General features: G+C 43.6%; 1 protein-coding gene across 1 annotated transcript in view; it reads right to left on the reverse strand.

Annotated features, from left to right (window-relative positions):
* Positions 1–14,063, reverse strand: part of ZNF365 (zinc finger protein 365) — a 49,042-nt gene extending 34,979 nt beyond the window's left edge. The window contains exons 1-2 of the mRNA XM_068255089.1: positions 13,964–14,063; positions 7,992–8,729 (exon numbers count right to left, since the gene is read on the reverse strand). Of these exons, the coding sequence (XP_068111190.1) occupies positions 7,992–8,716 (725 nt within the window). The 5' untranslated portion in view covers positions 8,717–8,729; positions 13,964–14,063. The remainder of the gene's footprint in view (positions 1–7,991; positions 8,730–13,963) is intronic.
* Between the last annotated feature and the right edge of the window lie 9,260 nt (positions 14,064–23,323).

A 23,323-nucleotide genomic window follows, 5' to 3' on the forward strand; every position in this document is an offset into this window, starting at 1 on the left:
GCTGGAGAAATCTTTTCATGGTCAGCTAATTAGCCTCCTGTTGGAAAGATTCTCTGCCAGCACAGGGGACCCCCTGAGGTGTTTATGACCTCATCCATCAGGTGAAGGGTAGATATCAGTTGACAGAAGCTCATAAATGTTAGCTCCTCTAGACTGCTAGGAACCGATCACAGCAGGGGGTTCTCCCAGGATTACCTCAGCTGAAGGATCAAGGAGATTTCATCTCCCAGCTGACCTTTCTGTGATCTCACAAATATGAAATCCATCTTTTGCCATAAAGATGGCTTTCCAAATAGGCAACGGCCTTAAGAACCCGCTTATTCTGAAATTCGGAACCAACCACATGATTGGATGTTTCTGAATTCAAGGTAAGCCCTGCCAAAGCAGAGATATGCATTTTGGGGTCACCGTTCACTCTAAACCCCCCAAGTTTGGTATCAACGTTCTTGATAAATTCTGACAAACCTAAAAATGTTATTGGATTTAACACAACTTGCACGGTTTGCAGATGAGCACACTTATCATGATTCAGGTAAAATTTTGTCTCTCTGAGAGGGGCAGAGATCTCCTATTCCAAAGAGGTGTGTGATCCACGCCCCCTAACCCCTCCTTGCTGGAGTGGGGGCTATAACCAGACAGAGCCCAGAAAGCTCTGTGTCCTTTACCTTCAATCTGATGCCTAGTAACATCCTGGCAGCCCGCAAGGACTCGGGCAAAACCTCTATCTTTGAACTTTCTAACAAAGGCCTGTTGGCCGCATGGCAACCGCCATTTTGGGACTTTCGCCAAAGACTTGCGATTGCCGCATGGACTACCAATAACGGTATTTGAACTGTATATTAAGACATTCTGTTCTCTTTTCCTCTCTCCTCTCTGTCAATCAATCTGTTCTAAAATAAGCTGTGTGTATGTAGTTTAGAAATAAACTAACGATTTTATCGTTCAGTCTTGTGCCTGTTCTAGTCATCTGATTGCTGCTATAACGAATCTGCCCTCTGAAGAGTCAGTCATACTACCGCATTGTTTTATGATTTGCTTATAAATTGTTGATTTGCTAGCTAGGTTGTAAATAACCGTTTCTTCCTTCTAGGATTAGCTAGTACCAGATTTCCTGTGCGAAATCGATAACTTTCGTTTCTCGATTGTAAATACAATTCGAGATTGCATCATATAGGGACCCAGTAACCTTTCTTTAACGTCACATTGCTCACAGTCTTTAAGCAGTCGGAAGTGATTATTCCCCGAACGGTGACTTGAGCGTGTTGAACGTGATTGGGCTGGCTACCGTATTATGATAGCGGGAGTCTCTTTCCTCCCTGAACTTGAGAGAGTGGTGGCAGTGTATTTATCCGATTTCCAGCGCGAAATCGATATTTTTAGTTTACATATTGTATATACAATCAGAATTGTACATGTATGGGCACCTCCAACCAATCTTAACCGTTTACTACGCACACAGTGAATTTGCCTCCAGCAGTCTCTAGTGCATGAGACCTGCATGGCAACAGTGGCCTAGTAATACGGGATTGGTGGATGTTTGTCCCATTACTTATTGTCGGCAGCTGCGCGACCAATCTTTATTGTCAGTCTGTTCACCGTACTTCCTGCGTATGCTAACGGGAGCAGATTAGACGGGATTGGCACGCTCTGTCGCCCTTTTCTTCTTACCTCTGACGATCCAGCAACCGGTCTCGTTGTCCGTCTGCGCCCGTACTTCCTGCGTACGCTAACGGGAGCAGATCTCGACGGGATCGCGGGGCTGGATTGTCACAGTGTATTTATATTGTAATGTACTCAGTAATTATTTCTGTGCAGTGTATCAGTTCTGGACACATTAGAAGAAGTTTCTGCACAGTCAGGGAATGTTTACATTCCTCTCTGCTACAATTAAGTAAATACAAGATAATGTTATCACCAGTTCGGATGCGGATCTCCCTGCAGGGAACATTCTACTGAAAAAGTAAAGGTGGCTATACACTTACAGATTTGCAGCAGATTCGACCATCAGATAGATTTGTGTCAGATGCCTGTCAAGTCGAATCTGACAGGAATCTATCTGATGTGTGCCACACACTAGGAACAGATTTCCAATAGATTTCAGAATGAAATCTATTGGAAATCTATCTAAATGCATTATTGGAGCATTAGATTCAATGCCACCCTATGGGCCATGGATCTGCTACTAGCAGCAGATCGACCTAGATTTTCCATTCTGTCAGATAGATCAAATACATCGAAATCGGCCGCTAATTGATCGATAGATTTGATAGAATCGATTTCTGATCAATCGATTCTTTAGAATCGGTCGATCGATGGCTGAAATCGACCAGTGTATGGGCCCCTGCATTTTAACCCTTTGAAAGCTGTTCTGCTGAAAAAAAAATTTGGGTAGTATATTAAATGCTGTAAATAATCTTTCAGAGCAAAGACGAAATGCTGGGTTTAATACTACTATAAGGATAGTAGCGACACATGGCATAGCTACTAGTGCAATGACACTATCAAAGCTAAATTGTGGCTATCTGCACTACCACAAGCACTACAAAGACTGGACTCACATGTGCAAATAGTATACAAAAATAAAAACAATATTTATAGATAGGATGTTCACAAATGGATAAAGAGTATCAAAACATTGCAATTAACAAATATTGGCACAAAAGCTTGTTTGATACAGCAGTATCCACAAACATCAAAAACAAAACATAAAACAATGGCGTGACTGTTAGCTAAGTGTACATGCTACTATGCTTACAACAACTTTTAACATAAACTGCATGAAAAGGTTGGGTATCACTTTTTAATTATTATGTTAGGACAAAAACCACCATGCTTCGACATACAGTACATGTTATGTAACCAAAGATTTACATTGGCTTTATACTGTCACAAATACAAACTCAGCCTAGAGAAAATCTTATCTGATTACCACTGGAAGCTCATGAATTTATAAAGGCAAAAGTTTTGGATATATACAAATTTATGACTTACAAGTAACCTGACTGTTCATGGCCACATCTGAATAAGTACTGGTACAAGCCAGCATTTGAACCCCAGTCTACGACCGTATGTCTGAGGCAGTGTTTTTAACTAGTACACTATTTAGCCACTCTCCCTTTAACATTTTGACATCTTTTTGTCAGTAAGCATTTTGACTATAGGACAGCCAAAGGCTGGCATCAACATTTTCCCTCTACACTGCTGCCCACATATTCATTCTACAGGGCATAGACATTCCATACACCCTAAAAGTATATGCCATTGGCCTCAATTCACTAAGCTTATCTCCTGTCTTTAATAACGTTTCTAGAGTGATCACTATGGTGATGAGGCATGCCGTATTCAGGAAGCCTTTTACCTCAGGCAAACCTAAAGTTAACTCTTCTGTCTTTAAGTTAACTCTTCAATCCTTGCCTTGCCTTATTATCTCCATTGGCCTCAATTCACTAAGATCATGCTGGAGATAATAAGGCAAGAGAAAACATACCACCACACAGTAAGAGAGTTATCTCATCTCTTCATTCCTTAAGTTACCTCCTCTGTAGTTAATTTACCTCTTCTGTAGTTAATTTACCTCCTCTGTAGTTATTTTCACATGCAGTTAATAAACAGCCTGTCTTTAACTCTGGAGTTATTTTAAGGATTGAAGAGTTAACTTAAAGACAGAAGAGTTAACTTTAGGTTTGCCTGAGCTAAAATGTTTCCTGAATACGACATGCCTCATCACCATGGTGATAACTCTAGAAACGTTATTAAAGACAGGAGATAAGCTTAGTGAATTGAGGCCATGTCTGAGTACTGTTGGTGTTTCAAGCTAAATCAATGAATGGTGAAACAGACATCCTTCAGCCTCTATTCAGCACATTTACCTTGTATAATAATGAAACAATTGCACATTGCAAAGTGAGAAGCGAGATCAAAAAATGATTGATATCCGCCACGCAATTTGTTCATGTTGTTTGATCCACAATCAGCCTGCACGTCATCATCTTTACTAATGGCAGACGAGAAAGAAAAACAACTAGACAGCACCAACTGCCATGATTTATAACCACACCCATTAACATTGCGATAGGATAAAAGGTTTCTTTTTAATAGATATACACATGCACAGAGGGAGATAATAGTTGCTTAGCAGTTGGAAACAGCTGATACAGTATATTCCACAATGCAACGAGGTTCACAGACAGGAAACTGTCAGGACCTAGGTCCTGACATCACACTGTGGGTGGGGTTTCACCACAATATCAGCCATACTGACCCTCGTGATAATCTATTTGAGAGAAGGTAAAGATTTCTCAAGGGAAAGGAAGTATTGGCTACTGATTGGGATGAAGTTCAATTCTTGGTTAGAGTTTCTCTTTAAAGAGACACTGAAACAAAAAAAATATATGATATAATGATTTGTATGTGTAGTACAGCTAAGAAATAAAACATTAGGAGCAAAGACATAAGTCTAATATTGTTTCCAGTACAGGAAGAGTTAAAGGAGTACTGTTTGGAGGGGGGGGGGGGGGGTAGGGTAAAAAAAAAGAGTTGAACTTACCCTGGCTTCTAATGGTCCCCTGCAGATATCCTGTGCCTGCCCCGCCTCCGGTTCAATTCTGGAATTTCCGACTTTAAAGTCGGAAAACCACTGTGCCTGCGCTGCCGTGTCCTCGCTCCCACTGACGTAACCAGGAGCGTACTACACAGGCGCAGACCATACTGGGCCTGCGCAATACACGTCAGCAGGAGTGAGGGGGCGCGGCCGCGCAGATGCAGTGGTTTTCCGACATTAAACTTGGAAATTCCAGAAGTGAACCGGAGGCGGACACTGGATCATTGGTGGGTGGCTGCACGGGCAAAGGACGTCTGCGGGGGACCATTAGAAGCCCCAGGTAAGTTCAACTCTTTTTCTCCCTACCCCCTACAGTAGTCTTTTAAGAAACTCCAGTTGTTATCTATGCAAAAGAGCCATTGAGCTCCACAATTTTCAAAGTCGCAGAGAGCTTTATCTTCTGAAGCTTGTTATCTCAAGTGTCAGTCACAGTATCTTCTTTTTCTCTGCAGAGGACAGCTCAATAGTTCACTTGCCTGCTCTGTAAAATCATTTAGAATGCTGAGTAGTGTGTAAACTGCAAATATTAGAGAATTATGCAATGTTATAAAGAACACTATATAACTGAAAATAAAAATATGAGAATATTTTCTATGCTACTAATGTTCTAGTAATTATCCGTACTACACAACCAATTCATTATATCATAATAATTTTTTTTTCGCTTCAGTGCCTCTAACAGATAATTGAAAACAAGGATAGAGGCATTGCTCAGCTGTCCCTCTCCCATGCAGCATTTTGGCGACTGGCAACTGCTAATGGGGGTTTTATTTATTTATTTAAGTTGCACTTCTGGAGTGTAGACAAGTGCTTTTGAGATTATTTGTACAAGGCTCATACTCTGCTATACCAATCTAATAACAGTAGGATGTTAAAGTCAAGGTGATTCCACTTGTCAGCTTACTTAAAGAGACTCTGTAACAATTTTTTCAGCCTTAGTTCTTCTATCCTATAAGTTCCTATGCCTGTTCTAATCTGCTCTGGCTTACTGCAGTCTTTCCTAACTGCACTGTCTCTGTAATAAATCAATGTATCTTTCCTCTGTCCTGTTTGTCAGGCTAAAGCTTGATTGTGTGGAATGTGCAGGGCTGCTTGTGATTGGTAGAAGCGATACACACCCTCTGCAGGCCCCCTGCATACTCTGAATGACTCATACACTATGCTTAGCTGAGCCTATTAGAAGCTGGTTAGTTTGTTTGTAAACACTGCCTAAAACTGTTAATTACAAGCCAGGATTGCAGCAGAGAGTGGCAGAAACAGCACAGAGGGGCACAGGAGAAAATAATGAATAGAATGGTATGCTTTTTATTGTAAGAATATTAGAGTACAGATTCTCTTTAACTGAGAGAGAATGCTAACTTTCTGAACGCAAGTGTCTGTTCAACAATCACAATTAAGCAGCAAACAGCTGAAAACGTATTCCATTTCCACATAATTCATCAACTGTTGAGTACAGCACAAAAATCATCTGACTGCAACTCCGTCTCCGACTCCTCAATTTATGAAACCACCAACTCCGACTCCAACTCTGACTCCAGGTATTCAAAATGGCTCAGACTCCTCGACTCCCACTCCTTTGTCTAATACTTACCAGGGCCTGCGGATTTGGTACAAAAATCACCTGACTGAAACCACCGATTCCAACTCCAAAATTGCTCTGACTTCACAGCCCTGTATGAAAGTATGCCTCACTTCTGGGTGAAACGCACACAACGCACTGCAACTCTTGCATCATCCCAACAGTACCCACCGTGCCCCAATGTGATAGCACCATAGGACTATCACTGCTTCTGCATTAGGAAGCGCCGATTTTGTGCGGTGATTTGATAAGGGGGCGAAAAACCACTGCTCTCTTCTGGAGGCCTTACATTTCATAATGGGTGTGTACTATAAACACTATCAGTCCACTGAAGATTTCTATGACCACTGAAACAAGCGGTATCAAATACAAGCCTCGGTAAACTGTCAGTCATAACCCACAGACGCAGAAAATAACCTACACCTACTTCTACTATCCAAGCAAAGGGGAGACAGGGCTCTATCCACAGTCTAATTCAATAAAGGAAGGTTCAGGTCACAGCGAAGATGGGAGCCCTCTTTAAACATTGGTAACATACCTCTAGGTGTCCATTAGCAGTCCAATGTTTAGAGAACAATCATATTTTTGATCAGAGTATTCAGATCGTGTGACATGAAAACAAAGAATCTGATGAGCCAATTGGTCCGGAACGATGGCATTATTGTTTCCTTAAAGGATACATGGGGCAACTAAAAGAAAATCAGATTTACTTACCTGGGGCTTCCTCTAGCCCCTGGAGCCTATGAGTCCCTCCCCGCAGCTTCTCAGCCAATTTCCTGGGGAGCACTCTGTAGTGGCCCCCAACCTGGCCACGCCGGCAGCCACTGCGCATGCACAAGCACGCGGCTGAGCAACTTGCGGTCATGCTCCTGTGGCTGCAAGCATTCTGTGCAGTACTTCTTGAGCAGAAGCTGCCAACCTGGCTGGGTCAGCGACCACTACAAAGGGGACCCCAGGACATTGGTTTAGACCGGAGCTGTGGCGAGGGACACATAGGCTTCTAGGGGCTGGAGGAAGTGCCAGGTAAGTAAATCTGGGTTTCTTATAGTTGCCTCGTGTATCTTTGAGGCTCTATTTAAAAACGTAATGCGTTGCATTGAGTTGCATCACATTCCATCGCGTTGCCTACCATTTGCCAAAATGGGATGCGACGCAACTGAACGCAACACAATAAATATAAATAGAGCATTAAAGAGGAATGGAATTTCATTCCTATTAATAGCTGATACCCCCTTTCCCATGAGAAATCTTTACTTTTTCTTCAGATCATCGGGGGTCTGTATGGCTGATATTGTGTTGAAACCCCTCCCACAGTGTGATGTCCTGACCATGGTCCTGACAATTTGCTGTCAGTGAACCATGTTGCATGGTGGGAAGGAACAGCTTTTTCCAACTGCCAGGCAAGCAGTATCTTCCTCTGTGTATAGGAACATTCCAACCATACAGATCACCTTGCAGGACAAAAGATGTCACCACCAGTGATAAATCTCAGACTGTAAATCAAGGAGAGGAAACATTTTAACAATGGGCAAAAACTGACTAAATAATTTATAAATTAATATTATAAAAAAATAAGCAATTGAAGCAAATGCTTTTTGCACAGACTCCACAGCCCTGTGCATGGCGGATTTTTTGATACATATGATTGTAAATGGTGGGGATATGATCGAAAGTTGGATCCTTTAGTGGTGTGGCTCAATGATCTTGTCTTTCAATCTGAATGATCTTATAGAAACTACGATCATTTGCTAAAAGTAATACCATTTTTGTAGCTAAAAAATACTATTGATGGGCACCTTAAGAGATACTTACTCTTCCTTCCTCTGCAGTTCCTGCTCAGATTCTGTCAACCGCTGGCGTAGAACGGCAATAAGTTCAACAGCTACATCCACCTGCCGGCTGAGCGCTCTCTCTCTGCGCTGAACCTCCTGCTTCTTCTGAGAAAGCTGTAAAAAGGCAGCCCGGACTTCCAACAGTTCTGAAGTCTTTTGGCAGAGTTCCTCATTGAGTTTATCGATTTTCATTCCTATACTCTTATCAACATTTTCAGCCAGCTGATTGAGCACAGACTTCTCTTGCGGCTCTAGGTGGAATTTCGTACCTGTGATAGGATAGCCAATGATGTAACTATGGCTTTTTGAGGAGTTCTCTGAGAAGGTGCTTTTAACGAGAGGTCGTTCTGAACATATCTCTATAGGACTGCTGGCTTTCTTACTCTCATTTTTCAAGTCACAAAAAGTTGGGGAGATACTCTTTTGGTTCAGTGCATTATCGAAAGATTCCATCTGGGATTCATTGAGTGGGTCTGCTGAGTTTTTCAATTCTGCCTCTTTCAAAGAGCAAATAATTCCTGATTTTCCCCAAAAGTATCTTTCTTCGTAGCTATGCATGTAGTCCATATGGGCTCTTAATGATGAAAGAGTTCTGAAGCGAGCCGTCTCTCCACACTGTGGGCAACGAAAAGGTTTATAGAGATTACCGTTCCTTACAGGGTCCTGCCATGAGGACTTGTTGCCTTCAGTGGTTCTCTGTTGCATCACCCCAGCCAACCTGCAAAATATACACATTTATATAAAGAGATAGTCATTTGCATGCATAGAGCAGCATGGCAATTCCATGAATAGTAGTCACACTGATGTAACTAATAAGTATATAGGACAAAAGAGATTATGCGTAAACCTGGACTTGAAAGTGTCTCCTGTTAGGTGGCAATCGTTTCAGCCAGTACCTGGGTCACATTAGGATATGGCGAGGATTGGTGAAAGGTTAATAAATTTAAAGAGAACCCCTAGACGAAGCACCCTCATGTATTTTATAATATATATCAATGGGAACATGACAGTAAACACCTACTCTGCTCTTTGTTTCATTTTTCACTGCTCAGTCTTGGGCTTGAAAAGACGTCACAGAAGACTGACTCAGCTATAATAATTATGGGGCAAAGCTAGACTGAATGCTCAGTCGGGGATTTTATCAGAGCTGATAACAAGAAGACTGAGCAGTGAAAATAAAACAAAGAGCAGAGTAGGTGTTTACTGTCATGTTCCCATTGATACATATGGTAAAATACATGAGGGTGCTTCGTCTCTGGTTCTCTTTAAGCTTGTTCTATTGCAGCCGCATGCAGCACCCACATCAAGAACTATCCAGGGCAGTGGTTTGTTAAAAAAAAAAAGGTCACCACTGTGTGCCCTGCACATTACTGCAATAGCGTAACCACTGGTGCGCTAAGCTTTCAGCAGCCCTCACTGTGTTGCATTCCAATAGAGGGTGTCTTATTTGTGTCACTTAATAGTAGACAATTCTGAAAAATCCAGTCCAGGTTTGTTGAGGTCTGATCTATACGTTCTTACACAATTTGTTTAACACTTCAACACAGGTTTAATATCTGTCGCACAGAGGGATCAGGACTCAATCATTTCAGGTGACCGTTGGGGCCTCAATGTAGATCCACGGTTGTCCCACAGGACAGCTACACATTCTGTTGTGTCCGTAATTAACTTTATGTTTGCAAAATTTTCACATTTGTAATGCAAAAATTGTACACAATACATACGCGTCTCCATGTATTCTCCCGCGCCGCAGTTCGCCACGAGGGCAATGTAAGCCTACGGAAACATACACACTATTGTGACACGATGCGGTGCAATGGAAGTAGCCACGCGCTGACCCCCGCTCAGTAACATACTCCCTGCTGTTACTATACATACCTGGGGCTTTCTCCAGCCCCCATCAGGCTGATTGCTCCCTCGCTGTCCTCCTCCACCACCTGGATCCTCTACTATTTTCTTCATAAAGTCCTTCAGTCGGGGCCAGTCGGAGAATGCGCTGCGTGCTCCTTCCATCACACTAGTGTATTGTTACTTTATAAACGTCTCTTGCTGCATGTAGCATTTTTTGGAGATTCAGTTTGGAATGTGCAAAAACATACAATCCTTTAAAAATGAATTTGCAATGTGAACCAGGCCCTACTGAATAGCCAGTATTGCCGTGTGCACGCCCACAAAGCACACGCCCCAGAGCGCAGCCGGACTTGCGCACGCTCCGATTGGCCCTGACTGAAGAACTTAATGGGCCGAATAGCGGAGGATCCAGACGACGCGGGAAGACAGTGAGGGAACGATCATCCTGAAGGAGGAATTTTTTTAGACGCCCTGTCTCAGGTACACTTTAACGCACAGAGCCAGTTTAACTTCAGCCAGGATTCCAACCACTGCCTTTTCTTCTATAGGACTCAAAGAGCTTGAAAGCTGCACCCACTAAATGCACATTTCTTTAAGAAATCCTGTTTGTGGCGAAGTGTAGAGAAAAAGTGTGGACTTTTATTCAGCAAGAAAATGAATATGTGCACAGTGCAGTATCCCACCCAGGGTAGATATTTTCCCCCCTTACAGTCAGACCAACGGATGTTGGCCATATATGTATTAGTTTTGTATTTGATGCCCGCCAACATACCCTGATAAACCAACTGTCAAACAGCTCGTCAATCCAAAGGGTAATCAGATGAGTGAGTGGAGGGGAGCAATCTTGGAAATTTGGGCACCCGCTACCTGCAAAAAGTTGGGTGCCGCCATAGGCACCCATTCAAATATCGGCTTTAAGGGGAAATTTGGGCGCCTGAAAATTAAATTTCTTTCACCAATTTTTCAGCGGATTAGCGTAGGAGTCGACAGTTAAGGTTAGCCATGGGGGTGGGAAGTGGTTAAGGCTAGCCGTGGGGTAGGTGTTTAGAGTGGACCTGAACTCTTGCACAGGACAGAAGGAAACAGAGGAATGCACCCTGTATGTATTTTGAGAGTTTATTCTGTTTAATTCCCCCTCATCATGTCTAACCACAAGTTGATTATGATTGTAATTTGATCTCCCCCTGTGTCACTTGACTGCCATGGCAGATAAGCTCGTTTCAAAGCACAGGATGTTAACAATATGACTGCTTCTATGAATCAGGAAGTAGAAACTTTTAGGATTTGTATTAGCTGTAACAAAGAAATGTTTTTTGTTTAATGGTTATTATGCTACTGTGTATCTTTTAGAGCAGAGAAGACACTCTGAGTTCAGATCCACTTTAAGGCTAGCCAAGGAAAGGTGGTTAAGGTTAGTTGTGGGGTAGGGGGGTTAAGGTTAGCTGGTAGGGGTGGGTGGCTAAGGTTAGGCATCAATAGAAGGAGGGTTCAGTGTAAAAATAGGGTTCAATAAAACTAGTGAAGTCGGAAAAACTAGTTTTGGCGTCACACGTTACAATTTTTCTGCTCGATTTAAGCAATCAGTTCTACCGAAAGATCTAAAGATTTTTGTTTTTTTTTCGATTGAGAAATCTCATAGAATTTCCTGTTTGGCTTGATTTTTTTTGAGATTGGACGTGTTGGAAAATCCAGATCAACTTGGGTGTGTGATGGATTATCAAATTGTATTTAATCGGAATAAATTGTATGTAACTATTCAGTACATACCAAACTTTGTTGTTTGTATAAAAAACAAAAAGGATGGAATAAACAGTATTTGTGTATATGTTTATAGTGAAAAGATGGAACGAGTATATAACATACCCTTCCCTCTTTTCATTATTAAAGGCTACTTGCACACCAAGACGTTGCATTAGGTGCCACGTTAAGGTCGCATAACGTGCACCTAACGCATCGTATGGTGCTGCAAGAGAGGACGGTAGAGTGAGCCACCGTTAGGCGGCTCTATCCCTATAAGGTCTCTCAGAGTGGCGTTGACACTCCGCATCACGTGGTCCCGCCGGCCAATCAGCGGCCGCCAGTGCAGTGAATATTAAGTAGCCATGTGCGCGGCTACTGTAGCTGGCTCTCCCCGCCTCCTCTCTGCCCCCCACTGAGCATGTGCAAACAGTCTAATGCGGCTATAGCCGCTCTAACGCCGTAGCATGCTGCACTTTCCCGACAACGTGCAGCGTTACATGTAACGCAACGTGGGCTGTGTGAACAGCCAACTTGTGTTACATTGCTGTGCGTTGGGGGAGCGTTACAGGCGCACTACGGTGCGCCTGTAACGTCCATGTGTGGAAGCAGCCTAAACATACACACATACTGTTTACATAACCACTGCATACCATAATGGTATGTAGTGTGAAAATTATATATAATTGGAATTGTGCTTTTTTTTGTAGAATTATCAGAATACTAAGCAGAAATCATAGAGTGTTTGTAGCAAAATAAAACGTGGTAAATGCAGTTGTAAGTAGCAGTGTGGTGTTCAGGGGTAATTGTAATGCTAAACAGCAAATAAAGATCAGTTGAGATATCGATAGAGATGGATTAAAAATATCAAAGCGAAAAATCTAGTTCTATGAAAATGATCAAAATGAAAGGTTGTCATGCAAGGTTATCTAACCAACCAACTTTTTCAAAGTTAACGAACGCATGTGTGTGTGTCAAATCGAACAATTTCTTCAAGATGTCCGTTTAACTGAAATATTGGATTGATTAAATCAACTCAAAATAAAAAATCGTATTGTGTGTGGTCACCATTAGGTTTCAGCTAAAATCTAATCAAAATCTAAAGGCCAAGGGGGTAAAATTAATCACTACTATCTGATCAATTTCCATTTGAAAGGGAATTTATTGCGGCAGCGTCAGGGCTGTGGAGTCGGTACAGAAGTCTTCTGACTCCTAAATTTATGAAACCACAACTCCGACTCCGGGCACCCAAAATGGTTCCGACTCCGACTCCTTAGTCTAATACTGTGGCTGTGTTGTACAAAAATCATCCGACTCCGACTCCTCAGTTTATGAAACCCCAACTCCGGGTGCCCAAAATTGCCCCGACTTCGACTCCACAGCCCTGGGCGTTGTAGTGCTTAGTACTATCGCCTTGCAGCGCTGGGTCCCTGGTTCAAACCCCAGCCTGGGCACTATCGGCATGGAGTTTGTATGTTCTCCCCATGTCTGTGTGGGTTTCCTCTGGGCACTCCGGTTTCCTCCCACATCCCAAAACCATACAGATAAGTTAATTGGATTCCCTCTAAATTAGTCCTAGACTATGATACATACACTACACGATACATACATAGACATATGACTATGGTAGGGATTAGCTTGTGAGCCCCTCTGAGGGACAGTTAAGTGACAAGATAATATACTCTGTACAGCATTGTGGAAGATGTCGTCGCAATATAAATACTAAATAATAATAATTGCTTGCCATGTAGTGCCATCACTGGCTCGTGTATGGCTAGCTCATGTGATGATCTCTGATTGGTTGCTATGTACTCTGAAAATCTTCAGTGCTTCTATTCAGTCTCTCACCTGGCAACTGCTGTCACTTTAGGTGCATGAGGAGACCTGGCCCCTGAGATCAATACCACATGTGTAACATAAAAGCTATAAAAAGCCAGCAGATATAATCAAAGAACACACAAGAGGATAAGGAGCTACACAAACACAGCTAGTTACATTGTAACTAAGCAAGCACAGTGTACTGCACTCATTCTACCTGCTAAAACGTATGCAATACAATGTACAGCAGGCAACTATATTATCTGTGTGAAATATATCTAGCAGGATTTACTGAATGTATTTCATGGACATGGCTCCTTGCTCATTAATCACCTGGCTTCAAAGAGAACTGTCATGGCTGTCCCCCTCTGTATACCATGCTTGGAGGGTTCATCTAACACAGGCATGCTCCATCTATGTTGGATCACACATCTTCCTTGGATGTTTGTAAACAGGCAGGGGTGATATGCATGTGTGAGAGAGAAAGAGCATCCTCATCACCCCCTCTGCATCCCTAATCACAGCAGGAAATTACAGCACACTTACCTGACTTGTTGCTGATGCTGCTGGAAAAGCCCTTTTCAGCACAGCCGTAAATCAGAGCATGGCTGACACTGTTACATAGCTGAGCTGGAGGAATGCTGATGAGCACCCAGCACTAGGCTACCCAGTTCCTAAAGTTGAGATGTAAGCTGTCCTCTAATTGGTCAGTGAGCAATCCCTTCTGATTGGCCACTGCATTTCTCCCAGCCTGTGTTGCTCTCCTCTTATAGAAGATTATGTCACCTTTTCCTCACAGCTTTGGGGAATATGCTGTGGCATTTTCTTTCAGAAAGAAGAGGATGTAATGACAATAGCAGAGTGTTGTGGATAAAATGATGCTTGCACATTACCTGCACACACAGGCTAATGCTGCAAATCCCAGCAGGGCTGTTACAGTCTAATCCTTGCTGGGGAGGCTGCTGCTGCTACATACAGTTTTGTCTAGACATACCTGCTCTCCTGTCCCCTGCTTCACTTGTGTGGGATGGTATATAAAAAGCACAAATACAGGATTGTTTTAATTCTAGTTTCACTTTTCAGTAGTGTGGATAGAGATTACTATGGCTGTCTCCGTCGGAAGCAGGACATTTGAGTGCCCAGCAGCTAAGGCCCGGTTCACATTAGTGTTCGCTATCCGGATTTTCTGGATCTGATCCGGACCGCATACTGTACAAACGGAACGTACGTTCCGCATAGCAATGTAAAGTCTATGCGGACGTTCATACGCGTCTGTTCCGTACGTATCGGAGCCGGATCGGATCCGGACTCTTTTCCAACATGCGCTATTTTTTGGGTCCGGATCTCCGGCCCACGCACCCGGACCGGAGCTGGACCTGAGCCTGACAGCACCACCCGGACACAGAAACCAATGGGAAACGGAAGGCACAGAACACACTGCCTACAAAAACCTGACGTTCTACCCCACTTCCTATGCGTATCCAAGCGGCCATTTCGGATGGGGACACATGGGCCAAGCATGTCTGGAGTGGAGCAGCAGTGACAGACGTGCTGGAGCTGTTTGGCAGAATGTCGGAGGTGGAGGTGAGGCCTACAGAGGAGGAACCTGATTCTACACGTGCACCTTCTGCTGACCCCAACATTTTGTTATTTAAATTTAACTATTTTTTGCCCACAGATCCGGATGGCAGCCTGATGCATGCCTGATACAAACGGACCGGATCGGAACCGTACGGTTCTGATCAGGATCAGGTCCTGATCCGATCAGGATCCGGTCCGTTTACTTGCCAAAACGCAAGTGTGAACAGGGCCTAATGGATGATTTTGGCACCCCATAGGCGCTAATGCAAATATCAGCTGCTAAACGCCCAAAGCAGAAATTTGGGTGCGTGATAATTATCGTTATAACAATTACAGTATCGTTTTTGACATTTTTATCGTTTTGAAAATTAGAACGTTATAGTTTTTATCATTTTTAAAATTTTGTATTTACAAATTACTCATTTTTGAAAATTATCATTTTGAAATCAATCGTTTTGAACGCTAAAGGGGATCTAATTAACATGTATGAATACATCAGAGGGCAATATAAAAGCTTGGCGGATGAGCTTTTTGTCCCTGGGTTTTCACAATGGACAAGAGGACATGATCTGCGCATGGAGGAAAACGTTTTAGCCATTTATTTAGGAAAGGTTCTTTACAGTAAGAGTGATTAAGATGTGGAACGCATTGCCACAGGAAGTAGTTATGGCAAATTCTACAGTCCTGGCCAAAAGTTTTGAGACTGTCAAAAATATTGGAAATTAGAAAAGTTGGTGCTTAAGTTTTTATAATAGCAATTTGCATATAATCCAGAATGTTATGAAGAGTGTTCAGATGAATTGCATAGTCCTTCTTTGCCATGAAAATTAACTGAATCCCCAAAAAACAAACTGCATTTCATTGCTGTCATTAAAAGACCTGCTGAGATCATTTCAGTACTCGTCTTGTTAACTGAGGTGAGAATGTTGACGAGCACAAGGCTGGAGATCATTATGTCAGGCTGATTGGGTTAGAATGGCAAACTTGACATGTTAGAAGGAGGGTGATGCTTGAAATCATTGATCTTCCATTGTTAACCATGGTGACCAGCAAAGAAACGCATGCAGCCTTCATTGCGTTGCATAAAAATGGCTAACAAAGGCAAGGATATTGTGGCTACTAAGATTGCACCTAAATCAATAATTTAGAGGATCATCAAGAACTTCAAGGAAAGAGGTTCAATTCTTGTTAAGAAGGTTTCAGGGCGCCCAAGAAAGTCCAGCAAGCGCCAGGATTGTCTCCTAAAGAGGATTCAGCTGCGGGATCGGAGTTTAGATCTTTGTTTCAGTTGTTTATGTGATGTACTGAAATATAATTATAAGCACTTCATACGTTTCAAAGGATTTTATTGACTATTACATGAGATTTATGCAGAGTCAGTATTTGCAGTGGTTTTAGGGTTAGGCGTCAAGAAGAGAGGTTTTTAGGGTTAGGCATCAAGAAAGGGGGAGGGAGGGGTTAGGGTTAGGCATCAGGAAGGGTTTTTTTGGGTTACGCATCAAAGGAGGGAGGGTTCTGTTGTAGAGTAGGGTTAGGTTAAATTGTAGTAAACTACTGTTAATATATACAGAAATTGTATTAAAATAATTTAGACTATTTACACTTTAAAACTGAAGAATATTGGTAGATAACAATATTATTATTATCTAATTAATTAATAATAGTTTTAATTTTATTAACAAAACTGGGCCCCCATTTTTCCTTGCCCCCCTATTTCATGCCCATATATAAAATTTACAACAATCCAACCAGTTGTCCTTGGTCCACCTATAAAATACAATCTACATACCCACAAAAATGAACAGCATCAATAGCTAGCATTTTATTGTGGTGTCGATATATATAGGTAGAGTTGACCCGAACTGTTCGCCTGCCGAATAGTTCACGGCGAAGAACGGTGAACTATTCGGCAGGCACCCACCACCTCAGGCGAATAGATGGCGTGTTCGACCCACCCCCTATACATCATCATAAAGCCAACTTTGACCCTCACTCCAGAGTCAGCAGGCACATGGCAGTCAACCAGCTAGCACTCTCTCCTGGGCCAAACCCCCCTTATAATAAACGCCAGTACAGCAGCCATTTTACAGTCTGCCTGTAGCTTTGCTGTGAGTGAGAGCTGAGAGAGAGCTATCTGCAGAAAAAGGGAAAGCGTTAGTTAGGCTTCTGTTCTGTGTCTCCACTGACTTTCTTGTTGTTAGTAAAGCATCGTGAGCACCCAAAGAGCCCTTCTAAGGGCTGGTACTGGTACATCTGTTTTCCTACTATTGTGCTATTGCAGTTCTGTGTGTCTCACTGTCCACAGTGCACTGATACAGGTGTGTACTGTGCACCCTACTAGTGCTGCTGATACATTAGCTTGAAAAATGCACCCCATCATAAGTGCTATTTTTGTTCTCTTTTGATATTGTTATATCACAGATCTCTGTGTCCAGTGCAGCGACTTTAGCTGCACGACACAGTTGTGCGTACACTGCTAGTGCTGCTGGTACAGTAGGTTGCACAATACACCTCATCATAAGTGCTATTTTGTTCTCTTTTGATATTGTTAAGTCACAAATCTCAGGGTCCAGTGACTGTCTAGTGCAGTGACTTTAGCTGCACGACACAGGTGTGCGTACACTGCTAGTGCTGCTGGTAAAGTAGGTTGCACAATACACCCCATCATAAGTGCTATTTTTGTTCTCTTTTGATATTGTTATAGCACAGACCTGTGTGAAGTGAACCAGTTCCTCGTCACTGGCAAGGTATTTTTTGTATAGTTTATTATTATGAAAAAAGGTGTCATAGGGTTTGTGCTGGTGTGATTTCCTGTGGCTTTAGAATAATGCCCAGTGTTCAGGAGCCACGTACCCTGAACTCTCAAAATGTTGAGGAAGTAGTTGACTGGCTTACACAACAGCATACCCCAGCTTCTACCACTTCCTCTTGGAAACCTTGCCGCACCACCAGCTCTGATTCAGGCACCCCATGACTTACGGCTTGCCCCACTACCACCACCACAGTGACAGCCGCTTCACTTGATGTGTCAGAGGAGTTATTATTTACACATCAGTTTGAGGAAATTAGTGATGCGCAAGCATTATTACCAGAGGATGGAGATAAGAATGTTAACAACAGATATGTCTCAGTGGGGCAACATTACACACATGGACGTAAGGCGTCATGATGATGTACCCACTGCTGATGCCTATTGTGAGTTCTCAGATACAAGTGAAGCAGTTGATGATGACGATATGTCCATGGATGTGACGCGGGTGCGCACAAGAAGAGGTGAAGAGGGGGTCGAATCAGATGGGGAGACAGAGAGGAGGAGGAGAGAGTTGTAAGCAGAGACCTAGTGGCACTGGCAAACAGCCTGTATCGGCACCTGGGGTCAGCCAGGCAACACGCCCGACAACTTCTGCTGTTACCACCGCCAGAATGCCTTAATTCCAAAACTCACCAGTGTGGCAATTTTTCTGTATATGTGCCTCCGACAATAGCAATGCCATTTGCAACCTGTGCCACAAGATGCTGAGTTGTAGGAAGGCTACTTCCCCACCTAGGCACAACTGTTTTGCGAAGGCACCTGAGTTCCAAACACAAATGACAATGGGAGCATCATGAGGATAAGCAGCACCCAAAATCGAAGCCACCATCCTCCTGGTCCAGCTTTTTCAGCCACGTCAACATCTGCTGTCCTTGTCCCTTCTTAACCATCCACCACTCTGCCTTTCACCTTGAACAGTTCCTGCTCATCTGCCTACAGTCAGGTTTCTGTCAAAGAAACTTTTGAGCATAAGAAGCCAATGTCTTCAAGTCACCCCCTTGCCCGGTTTCTGATAGCTGGCTTGTTGGAACTCTTAGCCCCCCAGCTGTTACCATTCCATCTGGTGGACTTTGAGACCTTTAAAACATTGTTTTGCAATTGGGACACAGCAGTGGAAGGTACCTGGAAGAAACTTTTTTCCCAAAAAGGCAATACCGAAGTAGTAGCGTAATGTGCAGAGCCAAGTCACCGCATCTCTGGCACACAGTGTTGGGAGTTGGGACAGGGGTCCATCTCACCACTGATACCTCTGCCAATATGCAATTAATATTTTCTCCTGCGTTTTCTCCTAGAAGATACTTTTTATCTTCTCTTTAAAATAATTTTTCAGCATTTCACATTTTTTTAAAAAAGTACCCAAAAGTTGTGGAGAAGTACAAAAAAAATGTTTTGAGTATTTTCTTGCTTGCTGCTGGTTTAAAGGCCATTTTATGACAAGGTGTGAAAATATCACCTAGGTAAAAAGGGAATTGCATATGCCCCCTGGTCTGCAAAGCATGGCCAGGGCAGGTATATCACCTACACTGCCCACTGGGTAAATCTGCTGATGGCTGGGAAGCATGGAATGCGTGGCTCTGCAGTGGAGTTGGTGACACGGCCACAAACTGCAGGCAGGCCTGCTGCCACCTCCTCTTCTCCTCCTACGCCTTCTCTATCCTCTTCACTATCGTCCTCAGCTCCTCTGCTGCTGTGCCCTCCTATACTACAACTGCACACCACCAGCTCCCCAGGGCCTATTCCACATCCCAGGTATGAATGTGTCACGTCGTCTTGGGGATGACTTGCCTGAAAGCCGAGAGTTACACCGGACAAGCACTCCTGTCCACTTTGAAGTCACAGGTCGATAAGTGGCTGACCAGCATCAAAACAAATAGTAGAGCCATCACTACGCAGGTATTTAGCAAACATGCAAACTTTATTTAGTACAAAAATAGAAATGACCACTTGGACATTTAAAACCACTTAAAATAGGTACACCCAGTTGAAGCTCGCAAGAGGCGGGCACAACGCGTAGGTGGGCGGGGCTACATCCCGTACTGTCTCTTGGATCGCTCCATGGTCACGCAAGCCAGCAGAGGATTCCAACCTTTAGCGTGCACGCCAACAGTCTTTGGAACCGGGGAGCCTCTCCATTTCCTTGGATTGAGGCCCGGTGAAGAACCTTGGCGCAGCAGCCGCGATATAGACATGTGGAACTGGCGAGTCCTGTATATAGCAGGTGAAGACAGTCATATCTATGTGTCATTTGAACTGCAAAACTGTGTTTGGTCTCTGAGCTCTACGGTTTGGAACTCCGTGAATCACATTTGGACCACCTGCCTTTTTGTCTCATGTACACTGCATTTAAGGGTGATGTCACAGCAGGATCGAAATCTAACAGGAGAAGAGGTGCCAATAATCCTCCTCCTCCCACAGTCACGCCAGCAAGGACAGGACACTTTACTGATGTGTTGGTGACGTTCGACATGCAGAGATTTTTTTAGTCCAACACATCGCCACAGCCCTTCGGGATCCACCATCAGAGAACGCCTCGACCGACAAGTAGCGGACTACCTGGTGTTAACTGCTGATATTGACACTTTGAGGAGCGACGAACCTCTGGACTACTGGGCGTGCAGGCTTGACCTGTGGCCAGAACTGTCACAATTTGTCATCGAACTGCAGTTAGATATAATCTACAGTGGCACTGGTAGAGTCTTTAATCTCCATCTCAACCAGGAATAATCTGGGATAATGTAGTGACACACTATAAACCAGAGGTCCGGCAATCCTAACAGCATATGCCAGCAAGTGCACAAAGTTCTGGGCAAGATGAGCAGTGGCAGCTGATGCTGGAAGCACAGGCCGCATGCAAGGACAAATAAACAGCTTCCAACGGGTCATGTGGTGGGAGCCAATTGCTTCTAGGCAGCATAGCCAGACGGCATCCTAATCCCCGTAAACCACCCGATATGTTTCGCTGGGCTTCGGGCTTCTGGGGGGGGGGGGGATCAGGAAAGTAAGCACAAAACAAGTGGGTCATGCAACTGGTCAGTGGCAAAAAGAGCATGGAGCAAAAATTATTCAGCACAAATGGATCGCAAACACAGATCACATTATATAGTCTGAGATAGGTTATCAAATTTTCCATGAACTCCGTATTAGATACTCCATCACTTGAATGTCCACAGCAGGACAGTCCAGCGACAACTGGAAAAAAGCAATGGTGACAAACATCTGACTTTCCGATTTCCACAGGAAAATGTTTTTGTTTTTTTTGTCAATAGTTAGGTAATTAAAAAAAGACAAAAAACAGTTGTCTCCACTATATATTGTGGAATCCGCTATATTTTACAAATGTACACTGTTATGCGTGCAACAGTGGTACACTTCCAAATTCTAAGATGGGCTTAACCTCCCTGGCGGTATGATTATTTCCAGATTTATTTTCCAAAAACGGTGCAATTTTTCCACAAGCTCTCAGACCCTAAAAATCATACCGCTAGATAGATCTGGGGCAGCCCTACACATTACACACCGCCAATGGATCCAACTCGGGATTACTGCTCTAAGCTATGGATTTCCGTCCCGAGCCTGACTCTGGGTTACCGCCAAGTAGGTTAATACTTCCGAGTCTTGTGACTGGTCTAAGATTCCCCGGTCTTGGTAATGGGGTATTCTTCAGGTATTCGATTTCCACATACTGATTTCTGCCATGTAAATGCTGACTTCCAATCAGAAATCGGAATTCGGCAGAATTCAGAACTTCATGCATTGTACAATGCCCAACAAGGACATAACAATACCAAATCCATCTGGCAGTTCACAAAATATGGAAGGTCAAAGCACTTTTGCCTGATAATGGTAACTGCTGACATAGCAGGGATTGTTTCTCACTCCTTCCAGCATGATTAATAGACCTTTTCAGTGTACCATCCGGTTATCCCCGGAACAGAAAACTCTTACGTAGGGCAACAGCCTGGTCTAATATGCATAACCCAGGTCTAATATAACCAGGGTTATGCATATTTGAATTTAGATTTCTCTGGAATTTAAGTCAAGGCAAGTACTATGTACAGTGCTATAGAAGATGTTGGCGCTATATTAACAAAAATAATACTTTTAAGTGAATGAGAAGCAATGTTTATTTATTTTTTATTTATTGCATTTATAAAGCGCCAACATATTACGCAGCGCTGAACATTAATTTAGGTTACAGACAATATTTAGGGGTGACATACAGCAATATGACAATACAGGAATACAAGAAAACCAGATCATGCAGCGCAGTATGAGTACAAGGTAATGCTTAGTCAGTCACTGGATGGAGCATGGAGATTAGGCAAGTTAGGTTCACTCAAATGCATAGCATGGGTGCAAAGTAATGGAGGTGCATGATCAGGTAGGACACAAGTGGAAGAGGACCCTGCCCAAAGGCTTACAATCTAGAAGGAGAGGTAGTGTAACGTTTGCGGAATCGATTCCGTGGTCAGCGCACAGAACGCGCGCTGACACTGCGGAAAACCTCCACAAACGTGTAATTGGGAGAACCCAGGTTAGGTGCAATGCACCAGCAGAGGGCAATTCCCACCGGCAGATGGAGCTGTGGAGTGCAGACGAGCACAGCCTCTGCACGGCCACAGATGCCAGATGGGAATTGTACAGATAAAGGCAAAGTGGGGCACGATAGCCCTCTAAGAGAAAGAGCACAGAGACAGGATTAATGTGTCTCCTCCAATCCAGTCGCCACCCAGCGACGGCGAACACACATCCGCAGAAACAAGAGTGGGAACGCAATCGCAAGAGATGTGATTGCCAAAAGTGAGAGAAGGCAGAACAGAACAGAGCACGAGAGTAGCAAAGGCACAGCAAACAACAATGAGAAAATAAAGAAAATAACAAACGCTAGCTAAACGCGAACACCACACTCATTCGCAACAGCGAACGCGTTTACTGTGTGGTCTCCGCACGATAAGCACAACAGAGACAAGCACGCCACCCTGACTAACCAATGACAGACAAACACGAAATAGAGAACGTGAACGCTTGCTAAACAGTTACCTCACCGAGCCTACAGCAAGCGTTTGTACAAGACAGACAGACGAACGGAAAACAGGAATAGGGTAAATAGGATCCACCGCTCTTCTGCCAGAGCGAGTGCGATCCGGGTTCAGGGATAGGACAGGAAGGATCCACTGCTCTTTCCGCCAGAGCGAGTGTGAACCAAGTACCGAAACAGAGCTAGCAAGATCCACTGCTCTTTTCCACCAGAGCAAGTGTGATCCAAGTACAGAAACAGAGCTAGCAGGATCCACTGCGCTTTTCCACCAGAGCAAATGTGATCCAAGTACAGAAACAGAGCTAGAAGGATCCACTGCTCTTTTCCACCAGAGCAAGTGTGTTCCGAGTACAGGAATAGGCCTAGCAGGATCCACTGCTCTTACCGCCAGAGCGAGTGCAATCCACACGGCAAGACAGACAGAAGGAGTAACCAATAGCAACCGCAGCTACGGTAAAACTCCAAGACATAGACT

This window comes from Hyperolius riggenbachi, chromosome 10 (assembly GCF_040937935.1).
Source record: "Hyperolius riggenbachi isolate aHypRig1 chromosome 10, aHypRig1.pri, whole genome shotgun sequence".
NCBI lineage: Eukaryota > Metazoa > Chordata > Amphibia > Anura > Hyperoliidae > Hyperolius > Hyperolius riggenbachi.